The 17,276-nt window shown below is 45.7% G+C and overlaps 1 protein-coding gene across 2 annotated transcripts; it reads left to right on the top strand.

Moving 5' to 3' along the window:
* The first annotated feature begins 6,840 nt into the window (after positions 1-6,840).
* On the top strand, positions 6,841-16,707 carry LOC127346195 (uncharacterized). 2 transcript variants are annotated; one of them, XM_051372745.1, is made up of 5 exons: positions 6,841-8,044; positions 9,333-9,866; positions 9,954-10,619; positions 12,909-13,553; positions 14,677-16,707. In XM_051372745.1, the coding sequence occupies exons 1-5, from the start codon at positions 6,941-6,943 to the stop codon at positions 16,576-16,578; spliced, it is 4,851 nt and encodes a 1,616-aa protein (XP_051228705.1). In that variant the 5' UTR covers positions 6,841-6,940; the 3' UTR covers positions 16,579-16,707. The 2 variants fall into 2 exon arrangements, with proteins under 2 accessions (XP_051228705.1, XP_071684891.1); XM_071828790.1 differs by lacking the exon at positions 12,909-13,553.
* The last annotated feature ends 569 nt before the right edge of the window (positions 16,708-17,276 follow it).

Here is a 17,276-nt window from a genome sequence, read left to right as displayed (position 1 = left end):
AGCGTCTAAGCTTGGGGATGCCCAAGGCATCCCCTTCTTCATCGACAACATTATCAGGTTCCTCTAGTGAAACTATATTTTTATTCCATCACATCTTATGCACTTTGCTTGGAGCGTCGGTTTGTTTTTATTTTTGTTTTGTTTGAATAAAATGGGTCCTAGCATTCATTGTGTGGGAGAGAGACACGCTCCGCTGTTGCATATGGACAAATATGTCCTTAGGCTTTACTCATAATATTCATGGCGAAGGTTGAATCTTCTTCGTTAAATTGTTATATGGTTGGAAACGGAAAATGATACATGTAGTAATTGCTACAATGTCTTGGATAATGTGATACTTGGCAATTGTTGTGCTCATGTTTAAGCTCTTGCATCATATACTTTGCACCTATTAATGAAGAAATACATAGAGATTGCTAAAATTTGGTTTGCATAATTGGTCTCTCTAAGATCTAGATAATTTCTAGTAAAGAGTTTGAACAACAAGGAAGACGGTGTAGAGTCTTATAATGTTTACAATATGCCTTTTATGTGAGTTTTGCTGCACCGGTTCATCCTTGTGTTTGTTTCAAATAACCTTGCTAGCCTAAACCTTGTATCGAGAGGGAATACTTCTCATGCATCCAAAATCCTTGAGCCAACCACTATGCCATTTGTGTCCACCATACCTACCTACTACATGGTATTTCTCCGCCATTCCAAAGTAAATTGCTTGAGTGCTACCTTTAAATTTCCATCATTCGCCTTTGCAATATATATCTCATGGGACAAATAGCCTAAAAACTATTGTGGTATTGAATATGTACTTATGCACTTTATCTCTTATTAAGTTGCTTGTTGAGCGATAATCATGTTCCTGGGGACGCCATCAACTACTCTTTGTTGAATATCATGTGAGTTGCTATGCATATTCGTCTTGTCTGAAGTAAGGGCGATTTACCATGAGTTGAATGGTTTGAGCATGCATACTGTTAGAGAAGAACATTGGGCCGCTAACTAAAGCCATGATTCATGGTGGAAGTTTCAGTTTTGGACAAACAATCCTCAAATCTCTAATGAGAAAATTAATTGTTGTTGAATGCTTAAGCATTAAAGAGGAGTCCACTATCTGTTGTCTATGTTGTCCCGGTATGGATGTCTAAGTTGAGAATAATCAAAAGCGAGAAATCCAATGCGAGCTTTCTCCTTAGACCTTTGTACAGGCGGCATAGAGGTACCCCTTTGTGACACTTGGTTAAAACATATGTATTGCGGTGATAATCCAGGTAATCCAAGCTAATTAGGACAAGGTGCGGGCACTATTAGTATACTATGCATGAGGCTTGCAACTTGTAGGATATAATTTACATAACACATATGCTTTATTACTACCGTTGACAAAATTGTTTCATGTTTTTAAAACCAAAGCTCTAGCACAAATATAGCAATCGATTCTTTCCTCTTTGAAGAACCATTCTTCTACTATTATGTTGAGTCAGTTCACCTATTTCTCTCCACCTCAAGAAGCAAACACTTGTGTGGACTGTGCATTGATTCCTACATACTTGCATATTGCACTTGTTATATTACTCTATATTGACAATTATCCATGAGATATACATGTTACAAGTTGAAAGCAACCGCTGAAACTTAATCTTCCTTTGTGTTGCTTCAATACCTTTATTTTGAATTATTGCTTTATGAGTTAACTCTTATGCAAGACTTATTGATGCTTGTCTTGAAGTACTATTTATGAAAAGTCTTTGCTTTATGATTCATTTGTTTACTCATGTCATTTACATTGTTTGATCGCTGCATTCATTACATATGCTTACAATAGTATGATCAAGGTTATGATGGCATGTCACTCCAGAAATTATCTTTGTTATCGTTTACCTGCTCGGGACGAGCAGAAACTAAGCTTGGGGATGCTGATACGTCTCCGACGTATCGATAATTTCTTATGTTCCATGCCACATTATTGATGATATCTACATGTTTTATGCATACTTTATGTCATATTTATGCATTTTCCGGCACTAACCTATTAACGAGATGCCGAAGAGCCAGTTGCTATTTTCTGCTGTTTTTTGTTTCAGAAATCCTAGTAAGGAAATATTCTCGGAATTAGACGAAATCAACGCCTAGGGGCCTATTTTGCCACGAAGCTTCCAGAAGACCGAAGGGAAGATGAAGTGGGGCCACGAGGCGCCGCCACACTAGGGCGGCGCGGCCCAAGGGGGGCCCGCGCGGCCCTAGCGTGTGGGGCCCCCGTGACGCCTCCTGACCTGCCCTTCCGCCTACATATAGTCTTCGTCGCGAAACCCCCAGTACCGAGAGCCACGATACGAAAAACCTTCCAGAGACGCCGCCGCCGTCAATCCCATCTCGGGGGATTCAGGAGATCGCCTCCGGCACCCTGCCGGAGAGGGGAATCATCTCCCGGAGGACTCTACACCGCCATGGTCGCCTCCGGAGTGATGAGTGAGTAGTTCACCCCTGGACTATGGGTCCATAGCAGTAGCTAGATGGTCGTCTTCTCCTTATGTGCTTCATTGTCGGGTCTTGTGAGCTGCCTAACATGATCAAGATCATCTATCTGTAATGATATATGTTGTGTTTGTCGGGATCCGATGGATAGAGAATACTATGTTATGTTGATTATCAATCTATTACATATGTGTTGTTTATGATCTTGCATGCTCTCCGTTATTAGTAGAGGCTCTGGCCAAGTTTTTACTCTTAACTCCAAGAGGGAGTGTTTATGCTCGATAGTGGGTTCATGCCTCCATTAAATCTGGGACAGTGACAGAAAGTTCTAAGGTTGTGGATGTGCTGTTGCCACTAGGAATAAAACATTGATGCTATGTCCGAGGATGTAGTTATTGATTACATTACGCACCATACTTAATGCAATTGTCTGTTGTTTTCAACTTAATACTGGAAGGGGTTCGGATGATAACCTGAAGGTGGACTTTTTAGGCATAGATGCATGCTGGATAGCGGTCTATGTACTTTGTCGTAATGCCCAATTAAATCTCACAATATTCATCATATCATGTATGTGCATTGTCATACCCTCTCTATTTGTCAATTGCCCAACTGTAATTTGTTCACCTAACATGCTATTTATCTTATGGGAGAGACACCTCTAGTGAACTGTGGACCCCGGTCCATTCTTTACATCGAATACAATCTACTGCAATACTTATTCTACTGTTTTCTGCAAACAAGACAACGCGGAGGGTGTATGTAATGGGCTAGCACGGGAAAAAGAAGTATTATTGCTCGGGCCCCACTCTACATGTTTGTTACAGGTCTGTCCCCGGCTATTGGTAGTAAAACGATGAAGGCGACCTTCAACTGACACAGATTTCACTACTAGTACAGTACTACGTGGGACCAACTTGATTTTTTTTTTGTTTTTTTGACAGCGGACCAACTGCTGCTATACACACGACAATAACTATCCGATATCCGTACGATCCTTTGTAGCGCGCTCGCTTCGAGTGGGCAACAGTTAGAGCATCTCCAGCCGCGTTCCCCAAACCGTCCCCCAAAGCGCGCCGGATCGAGCGTTTGGGGGACGTGTTTTGTTCGTGCCGCGTTTGGGGGACGTGTTTTGTTCGTGCCGCGTTTGGGGGACGTCGCTCCCCAAACGCCGCCCCCAAACATTAAAAGTACTTTTTTTGGCTAGAAAAAACTATTTACTAATATTCAAATCGGTTGAACATAAACAAATTATATATAAAACTTCGGAAAAATATAATTAAATACATATAAACTATCTACTTCTTCTTCTTCGCTGATGGCCCCGCCTCGTCGTCGTCATCGCGGTGGCGCTTCCTGCTCGCCACCTCTTCCGAAGAGGCGGTGTCGGCGCCCGACGCGTCGGAGTCCTCCTCATCGTCGGCGGTGAACGTCGGCTGCGCCTTTGCCTTTGCCTTTGCCTTGGCGGCCTTGGCCTTAGCCGCCTTGGCCTTGGCCGCCTTCGCCTTCGCACGGGCCACCGCCGCCGCCGCGTCCTCGCTCTCTTCTTCCTCCGCGTCCTCCTCCCAGCCCAGCCATTCCTCCTCGCTGTCAACTGGCGGCGGGGAATCGTCGCAGCTGCTCGGCGTCCTGGCTCTCTCCCACCAATGGCGCCAGCCAGCGGGCTTTCCCTCGCTGGAGGTGTCGGACGGGAGCTGGGAGATGTAGCTCATCGTCGCTGGAGGTGTCGGATGGAGGCTTGGATGAATGGTGGCGTACGTACGGCGTACGTACGGGTCTTATTGAGCGCGGATGAACGGCGGCGCAGAAGTCGAAGAGAGCAGCGGTTGCTCTTCCGAGGAGTCGGCGCTCCATTCCGGCGGGGTTGGCGCGCCATCGACGCGGTTGCCAATGCGACGGTTCCGCTTCCTGGCAACTGCACCGTCGCTACGTATGTGGCGGTTGAGCGTCCGAGCCGCTGACGGGTCGGGCCCGCGCCTCCTCGCCTCTCATTTCGTTGTGTCCGGCGTGCCCGGTGCGTCCCCTGTGGGACGGGGACGGGCTCGGGACGCCGGACACCGTATCGGGCCGCGCCGGACAAAAAAGGCCTTTGGGGCGCGCGGCTGGGAACGTTTTTTTGTCCGGCGCGCCCCAAATCGCTTTGGGGGACGGTTTGGGGGACGCGACTGGAGATGCTCTTAGACTCTGTCTTTCCTCATATACAAGCCCAGCCAAATGGACTCTTACACTATCATCCTTCTTTCCGTAAAGGCATCTCCAGCGGAGCGACGCAAACGGACATTTCTCTAAGGACATCTCCAGTTTATATGTTTTTAAATTTGTTCTTCTTTGTATGTTAAATATGTTTGAATCTAGTCGATTGAAGTATCCGGTTAATTGTTTAGGCTATAATCTATTCGATTGGACCAACATGACATCATTGAGTACTACTTTTTCGCGTTTAAACTTGATCATTCAACAAAATTGAAAAGAAATAGCAGCAAAAAAAAAACACTTGCATGTCCAAAATGCGTCGGACCGCTGGAGGTAGCCCCCGACGCAAACGGACATTTCGCCCCTCGCGGTCATTTTGGTGTCCGCCAGGCGACGCAAACGGACGCCAGCGGACAATTTGGGCGTCCGAAATGCGTCGCGCCGCTGGAGATGCCCTAAAAGGAATGCTTAGATCATCTCCGCTAAAAGGAATACTTAGATCATCTCCAGCCGTCTTCCCGACGAGGGCCCCGGCAGCCCTTTTTTCTATCCGGGCGGCGAAAAATGGCCCAGCCGCGCCTCCGGCTTCTCGTTTTCGCCTGAATTTGGACTTTCATCCATCCGGCGAGCCCATGTCATCCCCGTCCTCCGGGGCGTGCTCGGGGAATCCGGAGGAAAAAAAACGCGGGCAACATCGAGGAAACTTCCCGCGCACCTGGTGGTCCCGACTTGTCGGCGAGAAAGGCCGATCGTCGTCCTCATCGCATCGCCTTCCGCGCGCTGTAAAAACTTGCCGCCAGTCAGTCTTCCGTCGTAGGTACGAACGGGAACTCGCGGCGTACGACGGTCCTCCCCCTCCTCCAGCGCGCAACAACGCCGTCGGTCGCCGCCGCTGGTGGAGAGCGCCGGGCCGCACCCTCGAGAATGTGCTCGCGCACATCGAGGGCGGCAACTACCCCGTCCTGTGGATGCCCCCGCCGGCGGCGGTGCCTTCCGTGTCGCGCCGACACGGAAGCTCCAGGATGCCACGGCGCATGGCATCGTCGTCCTCGTCGGGGTCGGCGTCAAGGTCGACGACGCGCAGCTGCGGATCCGCTCCTCTAGCGGCGATGCCGAGGACGACGGTGAAGACAGAGCCGACGTCGCCACCATCGACCAGAGGGCGCAGCAGCGGCGCCCTCGTCGTTCGCGAGGGGGAGCGCGCCTCGTCATCACCGGCACGCAGGAGGAAGAGGATGGAGAAGAAGGAGGGCGGAGCGGCGGCTGCTGCAGCGTCTGACCTCGCCGCCGAGGAGGCCGCGTGGACCATGACGATGACCTCTTCCACGACGGCGTGGTACTTGATCCACCCGTCGGCATGAACCCGGAGGTCCAGCCACCTGACCTCACGGAGAAGGAGGTGATTGAGCTGGCCATCGCCCAAAGCCATCCAGACGAGCTCGCCCAGTGGCACTGTCTCGCCGTCCAGCTGTTGGACTTTGTGTCGACTCAGGGCAGGCCAGTGATCCCTCCGGTCGCCCTGGTCACAACCCGGCATGATCACCACCACCTCCTCATGTACCAATGCCGCCACCGCCGATGCCACATCTGGCTCACATGTCAGTGGTGGCCTTGGGCGCCTTCGATATTCGTCAACCTCGTCGACAACGACGACAAGGAGTAGGTGTCCATAGCGTGAACCCTAGATAGGGTTTTATTTTCAAGTTCTTTTTCGGCACTATGTATATTACTTTTCTATTAATAAAAAATTATTATTGAAAAAAATATGTCGAACCGCTAGACAGACCTAACCCAAACGGACAAGGCTTGTGGGTCTTGAACAGGTTTGTATATGTTACGGATATTTTTTTCTTAATCAATGGATGTTTTTGTTTGGTTTAAAGAAAAGTTGGGCTTTGGCTAGCTTGGGGCTTGCAACGGGGAACGTGGCACTCGGCAGAGGATTCGATTAGGGCCATGGTCAGTTCCAAATAAAAAACAAGTAGCGCTTCGGTGAAAGTCATCGGACAGAGATCGTATGGAAAATGTCGTGTGTGAAGCAATTCCGCAACTTGAATTCGTCTACCTGTATTATTGGTCCAGCGACCTTAAGTCACCATCGGCACCAACCGCACAGATGCTCTCCCTCCCTGTTATAATAAACCTGTCCCCGGGCTGATACCGAGTCTCAAGCACCGGTAGCATCTTATTCTTATCACTTGACTCAACCTCACGACAACGCATCAAACACCATACCTCCTGTAGTGTAGACTGTAGAGAGCTTCTGGGAGCTCAAACAATGGCGGACTTCGCGCTTGGGCTGACCAAGATGGCGATGGAGGGGACAGTGAGCAGGGTGAAGTTGGCGATTGAGGATGAGAAGAAACTGAGGGTGAGGGTGCAGAACGACCTGGTGTTCATCACCGGTGAGTTCGAAATGATGCAATCCTTTCTCAAAGTCGCCAATGTGAAGGGTGCCCAAAATGAAGTGGTGAGGACCTGGGTGAGGCAGATCCGTGACCTCGCCTTCGACGTTGAGGACTGCGTCGAGTTTGTTGTCGACCTGGACAAGAAGACGGCCTGGGGGTGGTTGCGGCGGCTCGGGCTCATGGTGGTGTCCTGCGACGCGCCACCACTGCCCCTGGACAAAGCGGTCGACGATATAAAGGATATCAAGGCCAGGGTCGAGGATGTATGCCAGAGGAACGTGCGCTACAACCTCATCGTGGATTCTGGCTCCAACTCCACCAAACCCATGTCACTGGCTGAGCAGCCAGATCGGGCAAATACATGCCGATCAGCATTCTACATCCTAAGAGAGGTGTGGGAGGACATGGGGAAGTGTCGCAGCAACCGCATGGAAGACCTTGAGAAGTTAATCAAGAGTCAAGACAGTGATCTTCAGGTGATCTCGGTTTGGGGAAGCGCAGGAACAGCTGATCTTGGGGTGGCGTCCATTCTCATGAAGGCATATAATGACCCAGAAATCTGCGAAAGATTCAATACCCGTGCTTGGGTCAAGTTGATGACTCCTTTTCAACCTGATGAGTTTATCAAGAGCATGCTGACTCAGGTTTGTGCGAGGTCTGGCGAATATAACTTAGGTGCAGAATTCCTAGCAAGGATGAAATCGGCATTGGATATGGAAGATGCTCACCTCAAGGCTAAACTCATGCGGCAATTGATGAGTGGGCTGAGGTACTTGGTCATCCTTGAACAGGTATCCACTGTGGTAGAATGGGATGTTATCAAATCGTACCTACCGGACAGTAACAACGGCAGCCGTGTAATCGTCTCAACAAATCAGTTACAGATTGCACTTCTCTGCACAGGGAAGCCATATCAAGTATCAGAGCTCACGCGGTTCTCTGATAATCAATCACTTTGTGCCTTCTCCAAGAAGGTAAGTCGGAGACAACATTAGATATACTCCCTCCGTTCCGATTAAATTGACGTGAGTCCTACAGACAAAGTAGCCTTCACACGTACAAACCTAGCGTCGATTAATAAAGAACAGAGGTAGTACTACAATGAAAATTATTCACATAAGTACATGTTTTTATTTCGTACTCTCCATACTGTTCCTTACGACGTTGATCTATATGTAAGGTTTAATTTAAATGTCCCAAATTAAAAAAAATATATAAATTTGTCTTTGAACACTACGTATGTCCATAGTTATATAATCCTAACCATAAGAAAATCTTTCTGGAAAAGTATAGATCTTAATAGCTTTCTTTTTCTTCTCAAAATGGAGGATAACTACTTAATAGCAATGTGGTCTGAAGCACTAATTGTTACAAATATATAGTGCTTGCTCTTTAAATTTCCACATAATATTAGTGGGCTTGACTTCCATAGGCCAATACCGCCCTAAATAGATAGTAATAACTAGTCTGATACATTAACTATGTAAATGCATAATTTATCTTTTAATATCATGAAAAAAATATGAACTGAGCCATTACCTAGAGTGGATATATGAAATTTCAATTTTTTTTATCATGGCAATTGATTGAACTGAACAAAAAGTTAAACGAATAAAATGCCTTTTGACAATTGTGAATGAAATTAAATAATATCATGAAAATCGTGAATCATAAAACATGCATTTCACAATCTATTGACATATTTTACATCAAAATATGACACACATTTTTATATTCTTTGTTTCATCCGGGCACATATATATACTAGAGTGTGCATCATAGTATAAATTAGACCACCATCACTGATCACATACTGTGTGAGCGAATCCACAGAGCAATTAAAGGTATCCATGATGACTTTACCTAGTTGGGACCCTTCTGCCGTGTGGGGGAGTACTTGTGCACTGTTCCGTTCTTGGAGGCGTCGCTTTTGAAGAGCCTGAATTTTAAGTGTTGTCTTGGTGGTGGTTGTATTGTGTTGTTGCTAGGGCTAGAATACTGTAGCGAGACTTTTATTTCTTAGTTTTTTTTCTCTTTTTTGGATGTGTGAATCCGTAATGCCATTAGGGTAATGCGTTGTTGCAGAGGCTGGATGTATTTGGTATCTCCTGATATTAATATATTCCTTTTATCGAAAAATGTTTCTTCTTCTTTTGTGTGCATGTGCCTTTTCTTTTTACATAGACAAATGTCCTTCAGATATGTATCTTGAATGCACAGCTAGCTGGAATCCAATTTGATAATTACGTTTCATACTTGCAGTCTGGGCGTGGTAGTGGAACACGTGAACTTATTTGGCAAATCAGATGTCGCGGTGTGACTTCCGTGTGGGGGAGTAATGGTGATATCAAATCAACTATCGTCCATAAAGTGTACACCAGCATAATGTACAAGTCCAAGCAATTTGAGGGAGTGGAATTTGAGCAGCATAGCTGGGTTGATGTACCCGTTCCCTTCAATCTGGAGGTCTTCTCCCGGCGCTTACTTTTGAATTTTCGTTCGCAAGACCTCCAAGTCGACGAAATTGCAGCCGTTGGTATGATGAGAGACCCAGGCTTAACTGAAGAGTGTTGTAAATTCTTGCGTGAGAATGACTGCCTCGTCGTGATCAATGGTCTGCAGTCCACAAATGAATGGGACGTGATAAAGGATGCCTTCTTATCCAAGCCAATTAAAGGTTGTATCCTCGCCATTACGAATGAAGAAAGGGTGGCCGGACATTGTGTAGATAATGAAGATAGAGCTATCAGTATCAAAGATCTAGAAACAGACCCGGTGCTTCGTGCCTTGATAAAGGTATGCATATTTACTCACCCCAAACTAGAACCTTTCTATAGATCATACAAGGAACGATGCATAACGATCATGTGTCTTTACTTGCAGGGTTGTCAGTACTATGAAACTGAAGACAAGGAGGTTTCTCGCAGGGGGCGCTTTTTCTCTGTCAGAAGGGAAGAGGCACGTGACTGGTTCAAGAAGGAAACTAAACGTGCATTTAACAATCATTTTCTTTTAGAAAATCACGTCACCTCTGTGTGGGGGACTTCCTGTCCGCGGAAATCCGATATTGTCAGAAACAAATACTATGCTGAAATTCTTTCGTCCGAAGAATCATTGGAACGGGAGGATGAAGATGACCAGAGAACTCACAGACTTCAAGGAAGGAAATTCAGAATGTTTAGCTGGGTCTATGTGCAGCATCCATTCAATTTGATTAACTTCTCCCGGCGCTTGCTTTTAGATTTTCATTCAGATGATCTACAGTCCAAGAGATCTGCAGCAGTTGGTATTATGGAAGGCCAAGACCCAATTCAAGGGTGCTGTGAGTTTCTACGGAAATACAAATGCTTGGTTGTTGTTGATGGCCTGGGGTCCAGGGATGACTGGGACTCGATAAGAGATGCCTTCTTATCCGAACCTACGAAAGGATGGATCATTGTCATCACAAATAATGAAAATGTGGCCAAGTATGTTGTATCTGAGGAACAGCATGCTTTCAACGCCCAAGATCTAGAAGGGGAAACGGTGCGTTTTCACCCGTTGATAAAGGTATATATGCATGTTTATTCATGACATTATCTTCTACGAGTACTCTCTTTCTAGAGTCTGTTTACTAATTACTTTTCTTAACGTATGCGTACATTTATACTTTAGAAAAGACACAACGTGTTTGGTGTTGTTAGAGCATATGCAATAAGATGATGTCAGCCTTCCGTTAGAAAGAACACGTAAGAAGGACAGAAGTAACACAACACAGTTTTAAGAAATGTAACATATAGAATTTTTTTCTACGTCACAAAGATGACTGCGTTCTCCCAACTGAATGGTGATTCTTGTATTAGAAAACAAGCATTTTTTAGCCCAATTTGGTAAGCCCTCGTAGATGGTTCTTCCCTCACAGGGGGGCTTGTTAAATAAAGTACTTCCCTCACAAGGGAGTACTTTTAATTTTTGTGAGGGAAGTGCTTCTAATTTTTGAAATATCTTTTAATTTTTATCAAGTTACATTTATTAATACAAAGGTGGTTCAGTGGTGTAGAAAAAATTCAAATCCATGAACATTTTTAAGAAACAAATGAACATATTTTAATTCCATAAAAGTACTTTATTTAACCATGTGAACTTTTTTTTAACCCCATGAACAATTATTTAAAATATCGTGAACATTTTTCTTGACTATGAACAACCTTTTTGAAAATGTGACCATTTTTTTCATGCCACAAATTTTTTTTTACTATCAAAATAGGAAAGAAAAAAGAAATAGAAGAATTTAAAAAGAAACCCCGCCTAAACGGGCCGGCCTATGAAGCCACCGCTTTAGGTGGCGCGACCTACTAGTGCCGCACAGAGCGGTGTAGTATAGACTTTCCGCCCTCGTAGCTCAGCATGATAAGTCCTGAAGAAAGTCGATTACAACCCTTTCTTGAACCCTCGGGCATGCCCAGAAACAACTAAGCTAAACCTAAACCTACTGACAATACACCAGCTTCTCCCGCAGCAAAAGCACTTCACCAGCATTTGCATCATGACCTCATAAGCGAACAACATCATCCAGCCAGGATCCTTGTCCTTTCCAACAGTCAATACAGCTTTCCTCTTGCGATGGCTGAGAATGTCATTCATAGCCTTGGCTGCGCCTTCTCCATCAATAGCCAGATGTAGCATTTCCTCCTCGAGCTGACGGACTTTTGACCGCTAAGGGATATATTATGTCAATAAGCATATTGCTGGCAATGACGCCGCTTCTTGTTCCTCCTGCCTGCTCCCGGGTTGGATCAGGATGGGCGCAGAGACAATGCACTACCCCACCCATGGCAGCATTGGTTCTTGGAAGCGTCACATTCAGGCACCAGAAGGAGCCATCAAGGGGGTTTTGCCACCTCCCAGGTTCTGTCAAGACGGAAATTTCTTACGCAAGTCCTTAGACCGAAGTGGTGCCCTGCCGAACATGCCGCCAACAGTTATTTACGGGGTAGTCTGCATATCTTGAAGTTCGCTCGGTTCCACTACTGGTGATGAAATCAGCAATGCGATGCTCGACGGGCCCCTGACCATGTTTCCCATCGCACATGCTACGAGACAGGCTCCATCCACATCGATAGTTGACCATGGAGAAAACGTCCCTGGCGAAAAGAACCTGAGTCACAATCCCCTCTCTCAATGAGCAGTTTCCCCACTGGCATGCTGATTCTATTTTTCAGTGGACATAAACAACTCCACAATGGTTTGGAGCATGAGCCCAAGATGCTCTCCACTCACTTCTCCGACGCCCTTCGACTGTGCTTGGTCTCGGTTCTGCAGGTCTTTGTCGCCGTCCTTCGCTCGCCATGCCAAGTCGCAATGACTGTCCTTTGTGGAGCTGACCTCCCGGGGGGGTTCGGTTGCTAACCTCCCCCTCCCCTTTGTGTTCCTTTTTCTAGTTTGCTTTTTTATGTATTTTTATTGTCTTCTTCTCCCATGTATCCCCGTGTATCTCCCCACATCTGTTGTAAGAATATGGGCCTGCCAGGCTACTTTCGCGGAATATAACAAGCGGTGGGGATCCCCCCCCACATCGTCAACCTCGAAAAAAAAAGTGGGAACGCCATTGTACCGGTTCATCCTCGTGACCCACCGGCCGCACGACCAGCTGAGAAAGGCATCTCTAGATACGTGGTGAGGCTGGGCGCCATGGCGAGCCTCTGCCGCCCAGGGGCTCTTGAGTAGCTTATCCCCTCTCCCGTCTATAATTTTAGTTTTGGTAAACTTATTTAATGTGAAATTTTTCAAAAAAAAAAACTCATGCCAGTCATTAAAGAAAGGAAAATAAACACAATTATGCCTGTTTCTGACATGCAGGGCAGTACTATCCGCGTACTCTCCAATAGAAGCGAAGAGGCGCGTGACTGGACCAACACATATACACTTGTTGGGCATCAGGCGAAATCGGCTTATGACCTTGGAACACTTCTGGCCACGTGCGACGCTGTGATCTCCGTGTGGGGAATTGCTGGTGTTGGCAAATCAACTCTCGTCAGAAGCGTCTTCTGCCACGCAATGCTTGGTTTGCGGCAATCAGTCCAGACGGCCGACGGCCGATCTACCGACCTCTATGGTCGTCATGGATTTACAATGTTCAGCTGGGTAGATGTGCCCCATCCGTTCAACTTGACGGATTTCTCTCGCTGCTTACTATTGGATTCCCATTCGGATGATATCCAAGCTAAGGAAGCTGCCGCTGTTGGCATTGTGCAAGGCCAAGACCCAATTCAAGCTTGTCGTAGGATTCTGCATGAACACAAATGCCTCGTCGTCATGGATGGCCTACGGTCCACAGATGACTGGGACTTGATAAAAGCCGCCTTCTTACCAGATAGTACGGAATCACGTATCATCGTCGTTACAAATGAGAAAAAACTCGCCATGCATTGTGTACACAAGGAAGCACAAGTAGTCAACGTCAAAGGTCTTAACTCGCACTCGGCCCTTAATCTCTTCAACAAGGTGTGTTTCCTCCTGACCATGCATTGGCCTGCTATACTTCATCCCAACCAGCAAGCTAATTTCATATGTTTTATGCATGCTAGTATATACACTTTTTGTTTCAAAAAATGTATATGCAATTTAAATAAGGGAAAGAAAAAGAACTAGCTAGTCATTCATCTTTTGCTTTGAAAGGCTAATGACCTGCTGCTAGAACTGCAGTTATTCTTTAAAAGTTATTTTTTGAGAAGTTAATTAGTGCAAACAGTACAAGAGTAGCAAGTAGTGGAATTTATTTATTTTGTTGCTGAACCATATGATATTATTATTTCCATTTTGTTAAGCATTCAAAATGAAGAACTTGCAATCTTATTTCATATGAATTATTATGAATTTTATAAGTTTTTGGGGGGTCTTCAGTACTGGTTCCTGGCCCTTGAGTGAAAGGTGGATTCATCAGTGACCGCCACTATGTGGTCACCGTCAGTAAAGGGTCCTGTCGGTGGAGAGATAAAAACATTGTCAGGCTTTAGATGAAACTGGACCATCTATTAAAGTCTTGTCGGCGGTGTAATGGTACTATTTGTGTGGTTAATCTGGAGTTTTTCTTTTCATCAAAAACAATATCCTATATTAAAAAGCTAAAAAAAAATCTTGTGCATAGATCTCAACCACCGTCATCTATAGGCCCAGTGGAAAAAATTAAAGTTCGAGCTTAATGTTTGAATCAAAGTATACTGATTTACTTGTTTCCTAATGTGGACCTATATTATTTTATTTTACTCGACTAGATCTAAATAGGGGCCATGCAAGGAGTTTGGTTTGCTCGCTCGGCTGGGATATACTAGCTAACCTAGCCCAGTTCAGCTTTGCTTGCTAGTATGTCCAGCCTTGCCTTTGCCGGTTCTGGTTTCTCCACGACCAGAAAAGGACCTCTCATGGCACGTACGTACATGCTTCGTCTCCCTTATGTTCTGTTCTATTATCCGTTTCCACCAGAAGCTCGCTTAATCCGTTTGCTCAATCCAAATCATGTTGCATTTCTTGGATAAAATTTTGGTGATGTAATGAAGATAACTGTAAGTGTAACAATTGTACTTAAGTGATCATTGTTCCCAACATTAACTGTTGTTCTGGATTTTAGATGGCTCAGGACTGCAAGGAATTGACTCCTACGGGTTCAGAGCATATCGTAGCCAAGTGTGGCGGGATTCTCAAAGTTATAGATGCTATTCGCAAACTCTTCGCCAAAGAAATAACTCCTTCAGGAGGCCAATCTGAGGGCATGTCTAGAGAAGCAAAAAAATTGTTGAATGATATAAATGGTGACTTTATGGGAACACTGGAGAAGGACCCAAAATTCCACAGTTTAAGGGGCTTATTTGCTTGGATGCAGTATTACTTCGATGCTTTATCCGATTCACTCAAGCCATGTATCTTTTATATGTCTGTTTTCCCTGCAAAGCACAACATCAGGCGGAGGCGTTTGCTGCGGCGGTGGATCGCAGAAGGTTACTCTCGGGACACATCCGATAAAGTAGCCGAGGAGAATGGGGAAAGGTTGTTCTCGGAGCTTGTCGACTTGAGCATAATCCAGCATCTAGAGACAAAATTGTTTTCAAGATCATATGAAGAAAAAGGGTCCAGTGTCTTGTGCCAAGTTAATGCTTTCTTCCATGAATACATCATCTCACGGCAAATGGAAGATAACCTTGTCTTTGCACTGGATGGGCATTGTAGCCTCAATTCGCAGCATGCAGGACAGCATCTCACCATAAGGAGCAGCTGGGACAGAGATGAGGTTGTATTCAGGGGAATAGATGTCTCACGGCTAAGGTCGCTGACGGTGTTTGGTGATTGGAAACCCTTCCTCATCTCTGAAAAGATGAGGTTGGTTCGGGTGCTGGATCTGGAGGAAGCAACCGATGTGGCATATGATGATCTTGAGCATATTGGGAAGCTACTGCCTCGCCTTAAGTTCCTCTCCCTGCGAGGACACAAGAAGATCAGCCTTCTACCAGAATCATTGTGTGGCCTGAGGCAGTTGCAGACTCTGGACGTCAGAGGCACCTCGGTAATCAAGCTGCCGCTGGGTATCTCAAAGCTACAGAAACTACAATACATTCGTGCCGGCACCATCTTGACAAAGGATGAAGGTGATGACACAGTTGCAACTTCACAAACAGCAGATGTGGACCAGATATCAACACCAGCTGAGGACACAGCCAGAGTCCAAGAAGCAGTATCAGATGGGGTCCGGACATCAACATCATCATCATGGAGCAGGCCACAGACTTTGGTATCCAGTTGGTTGTCCAAGTTCCAGAAACCCCGACATGATAGTGGAAGTGTTAAGGTTCCTGTAGGGATTGGAAGCCTGACGGCCTTGCATACTCTTGGTGTTGTCAATGTTGCAGCTGGGAAGGCCGCCCTCAAGGAGCTTAAGAACCTTACCCAATTACGCAAGCTCGGGGTGTCCGGCATCAACCGGGAACACTGGCCGGACTTTTGTTCAGCCATCTCCGGTTATGCCCATCTGGAGTCCCTGTCAGTGCGAGTTCATGAGGATAAGGATGGTCTCTTCGCTCGTTTCGGTGACATCTCTGAACCACCCAAGACCCTCAAGAGCCTTAAGGCCTACGGTCATGTCCAAATATCCCCAGTCTGGCTTCTTCAGCTTCAGAATATAAGAAAGGTCAATTTTGGGTTGAGCATATTAACACAACGGGATATAGAAGAACATGAGTTAGATAATTCACTAAGCATTGAAAATGGGTATCGGAACATGTTCCGGGTCCTCGAGATTGAGTGCACCTCGAGATTAGAGCTTAGTTTTGGGAAGCGACGTGCTTGGGTCAAGGTGCTAAAGATTCAGTGCTCCAGTGGCTCGTCTTTGCAGATTTCTCTCCTAGAGAATCTAATTTGGCTCGAGGAAGTGTGGCTGGGCGGTTTCTACCACGATGATCTCAAGCAAGACTTGGAGCGCCAGCTTTCCAGCCATCCAAACGAGCCTGTGCTGAAGACGGAGGAACCACGCTCGTCCTGATCAACAGGTGCATGCCTTAGACTAGAAGCAATCTCTCAAATTAGAAGGCCATTTAACGCTGCTATATATATGTATATATACTAATTGAATGCTCGTGCGTTGCCACGGCTGCTACTATGTCTTTCGATATGTTCTCGAGTGTCTTGAAGTAGAGAACCAACCTGCTGTTAGATGTTTAGGACGGCAGAGGCACGCCCAACCCATCAGAATTCAAATCCCAGATTTAACACTTTGGCATCTCATTAAAAAAGCCAGAATATTGTTTGGTGGAAGGCGATATTCCCGTTAACGGCGAGGTGCCCATGGTGACTTCGTCAATGTTAAGACCCATTGGATCAGTTTTTTGGACCTAGTCTCGGAGGTGCTCATAGGGTAGGGTGTGCGTGCGTTCATAGGATTCAGTGTATGTACGTATGTGTACGCGCATGTGTTTGTACCGTGTTTTCCAAAAAAAAACCCGTCTTGAAGCAACATTGCATCGTGTTTTATGTTGGTGTTTTCTCAAAACAATTTTAATGATTTTAATATAGTTGTACGAAATTTGCATAGAAAATCTGGTAAAAAAAGCTTGCATAGAAATATTTTTGAAAATGAACACATTCTGAAAGTAATTAAATTCTATAATTTTGCCTTGCTATCGAAAATAAACTCTAGAAATATTAATAAGATTGTGGCGTTGGTCCTAGACGACGGAATAT

Source organism: Lolium perenne, chromosome 3 (assembly GCF_019359855.2).
Source record: "Lolium perenne isolate Kyuss_39 chromosome 3, Kyuss_2.0, whole genome shotgun sequence".
NCBI classification, from domain to species: Eukaryota; Viridiplantae; Streptophyta; class Magnoliopsida; order Poales; family Poaceae; genus Lolium; species Lolium perenne.
The sequence above is the reverse complement of the archived record's forward strand: the minus strand, read 5'-3'. Positions and strand labels throughout refer to the sequence as shown.